Genomic DNA, 15066 nt, shown 5'->3' with positions numbered 1-15066 from the left:
GTCCGTTGTATTAAACCAGTAAGAAGTATATTGGATTTGGGACACCAGCCAGTATTTAAGAAAGTCAGGGGCACCGAAGCCCCCGTTAGACATGGGGGTAGACAGGGTATCGATTTTTAGGCGGACCGCACCCCAGTGCCAAAGAAAGGAATTCGCAGTACGGGTCAAATCACGAAAGAAGCCCCCCTGGCCACAAGGGTACATTAGTGAACCTGTAAAGCAACTGGGGCAACACCACCATCTTCAACAACCCTATCCTGCCTGCCAGGGAAATCGGGAGTTTGTCCCAGACCCGGACCTTACCCGTCAGGTGTGTGAGATACTTCTGATAGTTTTCCTGGAAGGTCAGCGCCCGCTGGCGCGTTACCACTATCCCCAAGTAGGTAAATGTGGATTGAGCCCATGTGAAACCAAGGGTATCAGGAGGAGGGAGAGTGCATTCCGTGAGTGGGAAAAGAGTGGATTTCGAGCAATTCACTTTAAGGCCCGAGATTCGACCAAACTGAATGATGTCCTCCAGTATTGGGGGTAAGTTGATGGAGGGAGAACGCACAAACAACAATGCGTCATCCGCATATAGGGACACTATGTCCGTCTGGCCCGGAGTGTGGAGGCCTCTATGAGCGTGGAATTGGCGGAGCATATCAGATCAAGGGAGAGAAGGGGCACCCCTGTCTCGTCCCCCTGGCGATCTCAAAGAGGGGGGAGCAACGGTCGTCGGTGCGGACCCTGGCCACAGGAGTAGAGCAAAGCAATCTGACCCAGGAGAGAAAGGAGGGGCCGAATTTGCAACTCTCGAGAACCCGCCATAGATACCTCCACGAAACTGAGTCAAACGCCTTTTGCATGTCAAGAGTGACAGCCACTGCGTGCATCTCGGGACTGATTCTGTTAATTATGTTAAATAGACGCCTCAGGTTCAGGGAGGTAGAGCCACCTAGGATGAAACCTGCCTGATCCGGATGGATGATAGATGGCAGGAAGGGAGCTAACCGGAGCGCCAGAGCCTTGGCGTATATTTTGACATCACAATTTATAAGTGAGAGCGGGCGATATGAACCACATTGCGAAGGGGATTTACCAGATTTAAGTAGTACTGTGATTGTGGCCTCACGGAGTGAAGGGGGGAATACACCGGCCTCCACAGACTCCTCCCAAAGAGCCAGCAAGTGAGGGAGCAGCTGTGACTTAAAATGCTTGTAAAATTCGACTGGGATACCGTCCGAGCCAGGGGCTCGTCCTGAGGATAAGGAGTCAATAGCGTCCGACAGCTCCTCCAGTGTGAGTGGGGAGTCAAGGGAACCCGCGGTCTCCGGAGACAGGGTTGACAGAGGAAGGGCATCGGGAAAGGAGTCAATCTCCGCCACTGACACCTCATCTGAGTTAGAATATAGGGTTTCGTAGAATTTGAAAAATTCCCTGTTGACGTCTTGCGAAGAGACAGCCATGGAGCCGTAAGGCCTCTAAATTCCAAGTATGTGTGGGGACCCCGTCTCGTGACGGATCAGTCGCGCCAGAAATCGACCGGGGCGCTCACCCTCCCTGTATCTCCTCGCCATGCCAGGACTATCCAAAAACCTTTGTTCACGATCTGCAAGGGATCGGAACGTGTCCAACTCCATCCCGATGTCAGCCAGGTTGCCCGGGGTAGAGTGAAGTGAGCATGTAGCTTCCAGGGTCGAGAGTCTGGATTCACAAGCGGCAAGATCTCTCCGGATCGACTTAAGGACCCCATTCTCCTTGGACAACGCAATCCCTCTAATATAAACCTTAAAGGACTCCCATAGAGTGGCCTGAGACGTTACCGAGCCCGTGTTAGTCTCGAAGAACTCTTTAATCGACAGCTCGAGCTCGGAACAGAACTCCGGGTCCAGTAAGGAGAGGGGTTTCAACCTCCAGTTGCGAGTCCGGCCGGGATCAGGACGCCAACCGATGGTAACAGTGACTGGAGAATGGTCAGACAGGGTTCTGGGAAGGATCATTAACTGTATAACATTCTTAACCAATTCGTTGGAGATCACCCATCTGTCAATGCGGGAATAGGAATCGTGGACTGAGGAGTAGAAAGAGTAGATGCGGGAATCCAGGTAGAAGAACCTCCAGCATCCACCATGGCCAGACGGGGTAGGGATGATAGTGCAGCGTAAGCTGCCCTGGAGAGGTGACGGGGCTTGGAGCCAGATCTATCGAGAGCTACATCAAAGATTGTGTTGATGTCACCCCCCCAGAGGATAGGAACAAGGGGGAAGCCATCAAGGAGGGAGGTGACCTGCACATAAAAATCCAGGTCATCTAGATTAGGGCCATAGATGTTCAGCAGAACCACTTCCTAGTGGTGAAGCATGGCATGGAGCAGTACATATCTGCCTTGGGGGTCAATTAATGAGGAAATGAGGGTGAACTTGAGACTCTTATGGATGAGGGTCATGACCCCACGGCTTTGAGTGGAGAAGTCAGTGAAAAACCTATGGGGGCCCCAGGTTTTGGCAAAGCGCATGCACTGTTCCGAGCGGGCATGTGTCTCTTGTAGAAAGAGAATCTTGAATCCGTGGTGCTCGGCCTGCAACTGGAGCTGCCTCATCTTTTTATAATTACCCAACCCCCGTACGTTCCAGCTCATAAAGGTCAGGTCACTCTCGATCACAGATGCGGTGGCGTTTGAAACAGAGAGAATGTCAATAACCAATGGGTCAGATTCGCAGCCCTGCGGCAACAGTTCCTGAGTGCCACACCACAGTCCGGCTTCGCTGCCAGCGCCAACTTTTTAATAACAAAACCCCAAACATGTCCCACCCCCACCCACATCCCCCCTCAAACAGAGGGATGACAATCCCAACACCCCTCAGCCAAAACCAAACCAGAGGCATCAGCGCCTGGGGGCCTGTAGGCTGGACTGGCCGCGTCGGTCCGGGCTGCTGCAGATCCAGTAGAGCAAAAGACGCCCACAATAGGAATCGCATGTAACTTGGGCAAAGTACTTATACATGGTGATATGGTACGTCTATGTAAGTTGAGCAGAACAAGCAGATTACGGGATAGAGGATCAGCGTGGCCCCGAAGCGGAAAGGCAGCAGGGCCTGGCCACTCCCCGTCGGGAACCTAGGGTAACTGCAGAACCGTGGTCAGAGGAGAGGGATCAGCCAGGAAAATGTTCGTCAATGAACTTGGAGGCCTCCTCTGGGATCGTAAAGAAGAACACCTGGTTAGCGTGTTCTATGCGAAGCTTGGCGGGATAGAGCATAGCGTATTTGATTGAGTGGTCTTGCAGCCTTCGTTTCACCGCTTGGAAAGTCTTGCGTTCCCGTTGGACGGCTGTTGAAAAGTCCGGGTAAAGGTGAGCCTTGCGGTCCTGAGGAGGGCGTCACGGTCACGATAGTTCAGCACACAAGCTATGATGGGCCGAGGCGGAGCACCGGGCCTAGGTTTAGCCGTCAGAGCGCGGTGTGCCCGCTCAATAGCGAAGTGTGGAGAAAGCTTGGGCTCGTCGAGGAGCGACAGCAGTGTGCGCTGAACAAAATCTTCCATTGGCTCGTGGATCGGTTGCTCTGCCAGTCCGGAGCATAACGCTTAAGCGGCCATCTTGCTTCAGCACAACAGCGCCCCCCAAACGGGTCTTTTTGAGGGCTTTCATGCTGGGGGTAGCTCTCGGGTGCCGGGTCCCGGTAGGCCAGGAGGAGTGCAGGGGCAGCCAATCAGGATCAGGCTACCCGGGCATCATGGCAACGCTCTGAAGAAAAGGATGCAGCAATCGTCAAATGTCAAAACAACAGCGAAATTAACTCACAGTCGAAAAGCGCACCATATACGTTTCACAATGCCAGGCAATAAATGAGACATGCCCAGTGTGATGCTGATGGACTTCTTCCAGCGTGTAGAATGGCACTTCAGCACATTTAGTACTCATTGCGGCGTGGTCCAGCCCAGATGGCTTACCTGTAGAAAAAGCACAGTAAGCCTCTAAGGCCCGTGATTACTGCAGTGAAGTGGAAAGTGAGGAGAGCCTGCAACCATCACCCACATGGAGCGCAGGAGGAATAGGAAGAACAGGGTCAAAGAGCCTTTGTGAGGGCCTTCGTACTGGGGCCGGCTCTCGCCTGCCGACTCCCAGTAGGCCAGGAGGGGTCCAGGGGCAGCCAATCATGATCAAGTTACCCAGGCATCATGGCAACGCTCTGAAGAAAAGGAAGCGGCCCTCTTCAAAAGTCGAAACAACGCCAAAATGCACTCACAGCAGAAAAGCGCACCATATAAATTTCACAATACCAGATAATGAATGAGAAATGTCCAGTGTGATGCTGGCAGTCATCTCACATAATGTGGAATGGCACTTCAGCACATGCAGTGCTCATTGCGGCATGTTCAAGCCCAGATGGCTTACCTTTTGTGGTGAGTTTACCTACAGGAAAAGCACAGTAGGCCTCCACGGCCCGTGATTACTGCAGCGAAGGAGAGAGCGAGGAGAGCCTCAACCGTCACCCACTTGGAGTGAAGGAAGAATAAGAAGAACAGGGTCAGACAGGGCCCTTTGTGAGGGCCTTCGTGCTTTGGCTGGGACTCGCCTGCCGACTCCCGGTAGGCCAGGAGCAGTGCTGGGGCAGCCAATCAGTATCATGCTACCCAGGCGTCATGGCAATGCTCTGAAGAAAAGGAAGCTGCCCTCTTCAAAAGTCGAAACAATGCCAAAATGCACTAGCAGTAGAAAAGTGCGCCATATAAATTTCACAATACCAGGCAATAAATGAGAAATGCCAAGTGTGATGTGACGGTTGTCCCCCAGCATGTAGAATGACATTTCATCACATTTAGTGCTTGTTGCAGGGTGGTCCAGCCCAGATTGCTTACCTGCAGGAAAATGCACAGCAGGCCTCTGAGGGCCATGATTACTGCGGCGAAGGGGAGAGTGAGGAGAGCCTGCGACCATCACCCACATGGAGTGCAGGAGGAATAGGAAGAACAGGGTCAGAGAGGAGTGTTTGTGAGGGCCTTCATGCTGGGGCATGGCTCTCACCTGCCAGCTCCCGTTAGGCCAGGAGGAGTCCAGGGGTAGCCAATCAGGATCAGTTACACGGGCGTCATGGCAACTCTCTGAAGAAAAGGAAGCTGCCATCTTCAAAAGTCGAAACAACGCTGAAATGCACTCGCAGTGGAAAGGTGCACCATATAAATTTCACAATACCAGTCAATAAATGAGAAATGCCTGGTGTGATGCTGGCGGACGTCTCCAAGCATGTAGAATGGCACTTCAGCACATTTAGTGCTTGTTGCGGCATAGTTCATCCCGGATGACTTACCTGTAGGAAAATGCACAGCAGCCTCTGAGACCCTTGATTATTGCAGCTAAAGGTAGAGTGAGGCGAGCTTGCGACCTTCACCCAAATGGTGCACAGGAGGACTAGGAAGAACAGGGTCAAACAGGGGTCTTTGTGAGGGGCTTTCTGTTCGGTGCAGCTCACGGCTGCCGGGTCCGGTAGGCCAGGAGGAGTGCAGGGGCAGCCAATCAGGATCAGGCTACCCGGGCGTCATGGCAACGCTCTGAAGAAAAGGATGCGGCCATCTTCAAAAGTCGAAACAACAGCGAAATACACTTGCAGTAGAAAAGCGCACCATTTAAATTTCAGAATGCCAGGCAATAAATGAGAAATGGCCAGTGTGATGCTGGTGGCCGTCTTGCAGCGTGTAGAATGTCACTTCGGCACATTTAGTGCTCGTTGCTGCTGGTCCAGCACGTATGGCTTACCTACAGGAAAATGCAGAACAGGCCTCCGAAGCCAGTAATTACTGCAGCGAAGGGGAAAGTGAGGAGAGCCTGCGACCGTCACCCACATGGAGCGCAGGAGGAATAGCCTGTTCATATTGCCATAGTAGGCAGAACTCAAGAAGTGTCCCTCCCAGGTTAATTTAAGAAATAAACAAAGTCCCTCACAAAAATATAACATGCTTACTACAAGGCACCTGGCAAGGAACAAGATGCAGAAGTCATTTGATATCCGAACTATAAACTAGATCAGAATAGAACACTTACGAAATAAAACAAGCGCATGGTTGAGACATAAAAGAAAGAAGAGACGCTGGTAGGTAATACCAGAACTGACTTCAGCTGAACATGTACTGTTATCAATAAATAGCATACATGATGGGCTGGAGAGAAAGACTTGTGATGGTGAAAGATATGCACATTAAATATCAGGTCAGATGATTTCAGAAATATCATTGTGCTGTAATAAGATCTGCCTTGAGCCATGTAGCCCACTGGTGGTCGTGGATCTGTGAAATGTGTCTAAGTGGGACACGCCGTTCCAAATCCACGGTAGAGGTCCATGCGAAACCCTGGAGTAAGATAAACACTTAAAGTAAAGACCTTCTCTTGGCTTTTACCACTGTGCCTCCCTGCTGTCTTTATGGCCTATAATACGAAATGCAGTTGTACTGGGTGTATGTGTGACGATAGTGTCTTGTGATGGCTTCTGTAGGAGGCTATCAACTACTATTCCCTTGAGCGGATACTTTTATGGCTGCCTGAAAAACGTATGTAGCCTTAAGAGCAGTTGTTGGCAGTAAAGGAACGTAAAACAGAAATGTGCACTCTGTTGTGTGCTCCTGGCTCCAAATGGCAAAATGCGTTGTGGTGTAAAAGTAGGGCGTAAATGGCTGACACTTGCCTTTTTTACGCCTTACTTGTGCACAGTGGAGCTGCCAAGGGGCGGCCAAGGGGGTGGCTCACTGGAAATCTTGGGGTGGCAGTGGCACACCAAAACAAACAAATGGGCAGGCGGGCGCTGGTGGGGGAGCCAGCGTTTTTGGCTGTGTCCCCTTTGACCCTCTCCAATGCCATACTTGCCAACCCTACTGATTTAGGCGGTAGGCTACTGCTTTTTAACCAGTCCCACCACCTACAGATTTACAGATCCTACTGCTTTTTACAGTGGCAGGTAATTTATGTGACTCTAAAGCAATTAATCTGTCTGTGCGGTGGGTGGGAAAGTGATAAATGTGATTCATGAGCTCAGATCGATCCACTGATCTGACAGCTACATGACCCTGCCCTGCACTCTTGCCGGGACAGACCTTAGATGAACCACCAGTGAAGGCAAGCGGCAGTGCGTACCACCATCACACAGCATCTGCCTATCAGACTGAGGAGGGTATCAGTCTCCATGTTGTTCAGTGTTTAACCTGCACTGCAGTAATAAATATGTACTGCCCGGGTTGCTGCTACAGAGCAGTGACAAACGTTGCCTACCAGCTCTGTGTGATTATTTTCTGTGAAGTTAGATAAATGAATTTTGTGTTAACTTACCATTCACAACTATACATTTTAAACATTTGAGCATCTTTCCACGTTGTGTTGTTTGATGGGTTGTACATTTTAGAATGCCCCAGTGGTGCCAACAATGTATATTTTGTAATTTCCTGTGATGTCATTGTTATGCTAAGTATTATTTTTAAAACTTGAAACATCCTACATCTTTTTGGTCACAGAATGTTGGCAAGTATGCAATCCTTATGCACTCTGGGGCTTGGGAAATGAGCCCTCAGTGGGATGTTGCTAGCTTCGGTTTTAAGGAAGAACTCTGAAGCTTTTTGTGCTTGTTAGACAGTGGCTAAACAGTCGCCCCACAGCAGTTGTTTGCGCAGTAACAGTGAGAAGCCTGCTCTGCCACATGGCAGAGGGAGGGGGCAAGTGCAATCATTGTATTCATTGTGGCATGCCCAACGCACATGCAAATCAAGCTAATAAAAATACACATCGAACATTGGACATTTATTTTTACAATAGAACATACAGAGGGGCCATTTTGAATGTCCTTGAGTACCAAGGTAGGGCATACAATCAAGGTGTTAGGCACGAACGTCTTATTTTTACAACCCAGGCCATTTTGCAGCCATTTGGAGGTTTGTAGAGTAGAGGGGCAAGTTTACATTTCCGCCATACATTCACTGCTGAACTTCAAAGAGCACATGCTTTTACACCCCCAACCCCTGTGAGATGTTCATGCAGGTATCAAAAGAGTGGATTCCCATAGAAGATACGGGAATCTGGCCAAAACACAATACAGTGTCCTGAAAAAGAAAATGCCCACATGATGCATTTCTAGTCACGTGGGCATCACGCACATATTACTGATCCTGCGATCTGAACGTCTTTCTAGATTTGGCTTCAGCTCGCGCCTGGGTCTGTTGCATCTCTACCATAGGAACACTCAGGTGTCACCCGTCTGCTCTTTGGTCCACATCGTCTTTCTTACTAGAGACGTTGGGTACGCGTTATATGTGTAACTATAAACAGAACCACTTCTAGCCAGCCATCATGTTCCTAACACTGAAACCCAATTCATAATGGCCGCCACTGACACACTGTAAACGTCTTCCTGCTTACATTCAATCATGGCTGACCTGTATGCCTTTATACTGCGCCAACAGCCCACCGTAGCTTTTGAGTCTGCTCTTCATTTCTAAGAGACTTACTAGTAAACAAGGCAGAACACATGGGTGGTGATTTGATGCGTGCTTGGCAATAACACATGTATGAGACTGATGTTTCCTCTGATGGTCTTTCTTGTGGCGTCTATACAACTATCATAGAGACATCCATATCTGAAATTCCAAATGTGAGTGTGTCTGAAGAAGCCTCCAGTCTGTAGTGGCGGCCTCTTCCATAACATTTCTTTCCCTCAATATTAGGTCATGTCCCGTGCCCGCAGAATGATACACGATGTAGCCACGGCTGTTATCTGACTGCCGAAGGGCCCGTCTGCTACTGCCCAGAAGGATCGATACTCGATGCGAGTGGACACAAATGCACAGGTGTGTGTTTTCCTTGTGGGCCATATGTGCTATACCAAAACGTTGATGCCTTTAGGTTACCTTACTGTATGGTCTGCAGGAAAGAGTTTACATTGGTCTGGCAATATGAACCTAACATGTTGAATTTCAAGTAAAGCGCAAAGCTCGCCACATGAGGTTGGACTTTCTTCAGAGCGGGCTTATTGCGTGTATGCACACGCTGGTTGATCCCTTATGCAGTGTATCTATGCAGGGCCGAGATAATCTTTATACACCTCCTAGTACACAGTGGCCATGTTCTTTTTATGGGTTGTTCTTTCTGGTGATGTGACCTGTGTTTCTGTAAATGGTCTAACGTGCAGGGGCATTCTCTCTTCCAGGTTGTACGTCTCCAGACAATGGTGGTTGCAGCCAGCGATGTGTTCTCTTCGGCCCGATGGCCTGGGAGTGTGATTGCTTTCCAGGCTATGATCTGCAACTGGATGGAAAACATTGCAAGGCTTCAGGTGAGTGGCTTTCACCATGACAAATGAAAATCAGGCTTGCAACGGAAGCTCTTCCATCTCAGTGATGACCCAGGATGCACAGCGGCTCCCAGTTTAATGTTCTGTGCAAAAGCAGAACGATAAGCAAACAATGGATTATTTAATCAATAAACAGGCAGCCCCCATTCTCAAAACTGCCAGGCCTCAGGAAGCTGCATATGCTGCACCCTTTGCCTCATGCAACCTCGCAGCCCTTAATGCAGGTCTCCTATTTCACAAAGGGGACCTAGGTGTGGTGCCAAAGGCTTGCTGCAAGCTCAGGTGCTACGCTTTGGCTGGAATGTCTGGCTTGCCATGTATATCTACATGCCTGTCCCATACTGACACATCATTGGACAGATAGATGGGCACTTGGGGACCTGTTCAACTCAGGATGTTCAAAGTCCTTCACCCTCACATTTCATTTGATGTGTTTTTAGAGCAGTTCAACCTTAAATTGCAATGTAGTGTTTAAAACTAAAGCAGATTGGAGGTGCCAGTTCATTGCATGAGCTCTTCTATGTGGGGTACTGTAGGGCAGGTACATGCCTGAAAAATGCAGGTGTCTGCTTTGCACTTCCCTTGACCTGCTCTATGCTTTATCAGACATGAGGGAAGGCTGTGGCACATGGATCGCCTTTCTGAGTGCATCTCTCTGGGAATACACAATGTGCTTTGTGATGCTCTAAGACAGGAGTCTGCAACCCCCCTGGGCTCTCCAGATGTTTTGGACTAGAACTCCCACCTGCCCCAGTCAGCATAGTCAAAGGGAGCGGTCATGGGAGTTGTAGCCCAAAACATCTGGAGAGACCAAGGTTGCAGACAACTGAAGTCTAAGCATACCCTCTGTCATGGCACTGAACATACATTTTGGGTTGAGGCAAGTTCCTAGTAAAAACGTTTCCAAAGAGTTACATGAATTAATGAGTAATGGATGCACTGAATGGGGTGGATGAATGAATGCAAGAATGAATGAATAAACTGATCAGATATCATTGTTTGCAAATCCACAGAATTTGTCATGTAGGCACTGTTTGCAAAACACAGTTTCTTGATGAGGGAAATAGCAAAAAGAGAAAGGGAGTATGAAATGAAAAGCACCCAACCCGTTATCAGTTGTGACAGCATGCACATGTTAGGTCCCGCTTCCTTCATTGCCTCATATCCAGGAGTCCGTTTGCCCTGTTTACCATCTTACGAGCAGACAATTCTCAGGTGAGGCTGTTGCTAAGGGGACTGCAACAGCCTCTGTCTCACACAATACGTATTTGGAATTCATATTTTGTGAAACAACCAGAAATAGTTTTTGTAACAATGCCTAAATATATTCTGAGTACTATTTCAGTTTAAATGTTTATTTCTGTGTAGGTAATGCTTCCAATAACTATTTATCAGTCACAGTCACAACCCCCTACTTCAGTGGTCATGTTTGAATTCCACATTTCATTTAAATAGAACCTAAGAACTTTGTTCAATGAAACTCAATAGGTTTTTCACTGTGCTTGATAGACGTGTAGACGCGTTTACAAACGTTGGCTAGCACATAGCTATCGAGCCACATTTGAATGCATCTACACATCCAACAACATTGGGCATAGAAAACCACGGTTTATAGTGACTGTTTCGACAGTCACAGTTTTGAATGACAAAAGTTCAGACTCAAAAGTGTCAACAAAAAAAACGTTTCACTTTTTTTTGTTTTTTTTATGGGGGGTCCCCCCCCAACCCCTGTTCGTTTTAAACACTTATTTTACTATGTGAAACTAAAATAAAACCTTTAATATTAAAAATACTACATGCTAAACATTTTTTTTCGAAACTGTTGTATCTGAACTTTTGTCATTCAAAACTATTGTTTCGAAACTTTGATTGCACTCTGTAAAACAACGTTAGAAAGGATTGACCTTTACCATACAGAATCAGGAATAATGCATTGTGTGAAAACAGACGGCACTAAAAGCCTAAGAAAGCCCATCTCCATTGGAACCCACTGCCCATCACAATCAAAGCCACCATTAAGGTAGATCTTGTAAAATCTCGGCTTAAGGTTCACCTACTGGCCACAGAGGGAGCTTACTCAAGACTCTATACGTGAGCACACCACTCCCTCATGTGCTGCGTCATAATGACATTTTGCATATTTGTACAGTGCTCCTCTTTTGTATGCAGCACAGGTTTTATTTTTGTGGCTAGTCTATGCCCCACTTTCTATCTCACACTCGTGAACTGGCTCAATACGTGTTCACATCTTTGTGCTGTTATTGTACAGGCACCCTTCTGGGGAATGACTCCACCAAATGTGTTATTGTAAGTCATTGCTCTTCGGAACTGACATGCCTGTCATTCAGAAGAATTACAAATCAGTACAAATAAATGAATACATTCAAAGGAGACAAATACTGGGAACACAAATTGTGTACAGTAAAACAGTTAAGGGGACTGTCAGGCTATTATGCAAGTCTATGCAAAAAGGACGAGCATACTGGTCCTTGGCACGTAAGGGGACTGACGGCTCAGGTTCGGCTTAGAATGTTTTGCTATGTTATTGGGATTTACACTATGCTCTGCTGCCATTTGCAAGCTCTCCAGAGATGCTCTTGAGGATCTGAAAGAAAGGATGACGGGGGAAATGAGTAGGGATATAGGACAAAATGGAAGATGGCTTTGCTGTTGTGTTGATGCATGCAGGCTGGAATTACAGCAAGCTCTGTGTGGGGGTCAATGAAATCCAGAATTAAAAATGGCCACTGAATCATGGTGTTACAGATGACAGAAGGTTATTGGACATATTAGCTAAACATTTTGACAAAACTAATTCTTGGAATAGAGATTGAGGCCTTGAACAATCAAGCACATTAGCCCTAAAAGTCAGACCCTTATTCGTGTGGAAGAGCAAACAATAGACTTGATTGTGGACTGTTATTAAAATTGTTTCAGAGGTTGCAAATAAAGTCATCTTTAGTTATCAGTGCAGAGTTATTCGTTTTTTTAATCGGTTTGTGGGTATATTTAATCAGTCATTCTATTTCGACAAAAAGTTGTCATACAAGTAAAACAATACATCATATTCACAATTCATCCTGCATACACAAAAGTAAAAAGTAATGAATAAATGCCCATAACGTAGAATCATAATTAATAATATATATGCATATGAACACAAAAATAAACACACACGACTGTTAAAATCATGTCCCTATTCTTAAAATATCAAGGTAACAAAAACCAACCTCTGAATTAATATCGTGCTTGATCGACCCTGCATTACTAACATTATTTCTACTGAATGCCTCCTAAAGGTAAATCAATATCCTGAAATAAAGTTAGAGCCTGAAAGAGTGTAACTGTTTGCCCCTCAAATATAAGGCTTGCCTCAGGAAATGTCTACAACGCCCATCTTAGACGTTTGGACTCCAATTTTAGATAAAATAGAACTATCTGACCTTGAGGCATGCCGGACGCAACCAGAAACGGAGTCCGCATTCTACGTCTGAGTAGAGAATATGCAGGGCAAATGAAGAAGATTTGCAACAAGTCTTCCTCTAAAGCCCCGCACAGTTTGCAGCTACTCATACCCTTCGAGCGAGTCCATGAAGCAGTCACTGCCCTTAAAGGCAGTTTATTGAGTCTTGCCCTCGTGATGAGGCATCTCTCCTTTGACCAATTGGTCCATGGACGGTAATCTTGTAGGCCATGTGAGATTAAGATAGTGTGATTACGTTTGGAGGGTTTTAATAGCTCTCTTTCTACTCTACCATCTTCCCAAAAACTTAAAAGGCACTCTTTTAAAGTGTAAATGCCTGTTTTGCCGACAAAAGTTGGATTATTAAAGTGGCTGTGTGTATTTATCTTTTGTAGTTGGAATTTGGTATGATGGAACCACAAAACAGTGCTGGGACATGGGTTTTCTTGAACACACCCTAATGATAAAAAGCAGCAAAACAGCACCTAGATTGTTCCATAGTCGCAGCCGAAATAAAACAGGTCCTATAGCGGGTATATGCTACAAATGAAATAAATCCTCCATAAGTTCATTGTGGGTATATGTCTTTTTAGGTGCAGCCTATTGATGTACTCACCAAAGCAGAAATATCAATAAGACTTGAAATATTTCTATTTCAATCAAACAAAGCAGGGATCCCATGTGGACACCGGATTTTGGGAACAGTAATAATTACATATAGTTACCACCCTTCCTCCTCTCACCTTTCCCCACCCCGTGCCATAGCCAACCGAATGTGGGCCTTTACTCTCATGGAAAGGAACCAACAGTTGACCATTTACAAATAAACATTCACCCAGTTCAAAGTAATTCCCGCTCGTCCCTAAAATGGGGTCCAGTTTTACAAGATGTGATGCCGGTAAAGTACTTGCTGTTCCTTTGCACAAAGTCCAAAAGGTATCCGATCTACTAAAAAAACAATCTAATAGCTCATGTAAGCGAGTATGTCATTGTATCACACTCCAATATATTCCAAACTGTCATGAATCACTATTAAAGTTAGATGCTTTCTGGACTTTAAGAAGTAGCCAAACCACACCCCACCCAGGTGATCATGTGCCTCTAATTTATTGCCAATTGAAGGCATTCAAAAAACACAAGAGTTCTAATTGATCTGGATAATCATATCAGGTATCACAACTTTTGTCATCTGATGCTGTACGCAAACACTTTCCATTATTCTGGTGAAAGTTGGGTTCAACCACTGATTGTCTGGTTGAAACTGTGTTGCTTCATGGTACTTCTTAGTGTTTGCTCTCAACATCAACACTGCATCATCTGCCAAAAATAAGGAGAGAACCTTATCACATCCTAGCCTTGGAGGATCCGATTTAGCCATGAGAAGTCCGACCATTATAGAATCTATATAAATACAAAATAGCAGGGGGGGGCAGGGCACAACCCTGGCGCACCCCCTCCCCCCAGGCGACTCACAGGGTTTTGGTCACATCCCCCTCTTCACTCCAGCGAACAACAGTGGTGTTATTTGAATACATAAGCCGAATTGGGTTTAGAAGAGATTCATGAATATTTCTAGCCTGCATTACCTCCCACTGCAGCCCTCTGGGAACACTGTCAAAGGCTGCCTTCAGGTCCACGAACACTGCATATAGACTGCTTTTAGTTAGCAGCAAGAGTTTCTGGGTTATTACGTGGAACCTGAAGCTCTGATTCACTGTACTGTTCCAGCTTGAAAACCCACTTGTAGATGGTTCAAAGGTGCGATGTGATCAACCCAGTCCTACACGCGCATCAAAAGGGCATTAGCGAATATTTTACTGGCCGCGTCGAGGAGGGAGATAGGGCCATAGTTCGAAGGTACAGCCTTGGCCCCCTTCTTAAAAATTGGTACAATCACAGCACTAATCCAAGACTCTGTTGTCCTACTTGTTGCCAGAATAGTATTAAAAACCTTCGTCAAGACTGGGACCCAAATTGCATATTCACTTTTAAAGAGTCCAATGGGGATGTTATCAGGACCTGGAGCCTTCCCACCTGACTGTGACATAAGTGCCTCACCTTCCTCCTTCATGGAGAACGCTAAACATTTATTCCCCTGATACATACTATTAGGGGGGAGTTTGAGCCCTCCCTGTCCAGGTAGAGGCTGGTAAAGGGACTCGAAATGCTGGTACCACATGTCAGGCGTAATGCAGGCCTGCATTGCTGTATCGCCCTTCAGTTCTCTATCAGTGATCTATGACCAAAATTTGACAGCGTCACCTGCCTCTAACATCTGGGCCGATTTCACTTTCA

The 15066-nt window shown here is 46.8% G+C and overlaps 1 protein-coding gene across 3 annotated transcripts in view; it reads left to right on the top strand.

Moving 5' to 3' along the window:
• The window catches only part of EGF (epidermal growth factor), a 775649-nt gene that overhangs the window by 268879 nt on the left and 491704 nt on the right, over positions 1-15066 (top strand). For 2 of the 3 annotated variants that reach the window (XM_069630733.1, XM_069630732.1), the window contains 2 exons: positions 8683-8805; positions 9165-9290. In XM_069630733.1, the coding sequence (XP_069486834.1) occupies positions 8683-8805; positions 9165-9290 (249 nt within the window). The remainder of the gene's footprint in view (positions 1-8682; positions 8806-9164; positions 9291-15066) is intronic. The other variant, XM_069630734.1, reaches the window with a different exon arrangement.

The sequence above is a fragment of the Ambystoma mexicanum genome, chromosome 6q (genome assembly GCF_040938575.1).
Source record: "Ambystoma mexicanum isolate Mex_15411 chromosome 6q, UKY_AmexF1_1, whole genome shotgun sequence".
Taxonomy (NCBI): domain Eukaryota; kingdom Metazoa; phylum Chordata; class Amphibia; order Caudata; family Ambystomatidae; genus Ambystoma; species Ambystoma mexicanum.
Note: the sequence above shows the minus strand (reverse complement) of the source record. Positions and strands in the feature narration are given on the sequence as shown.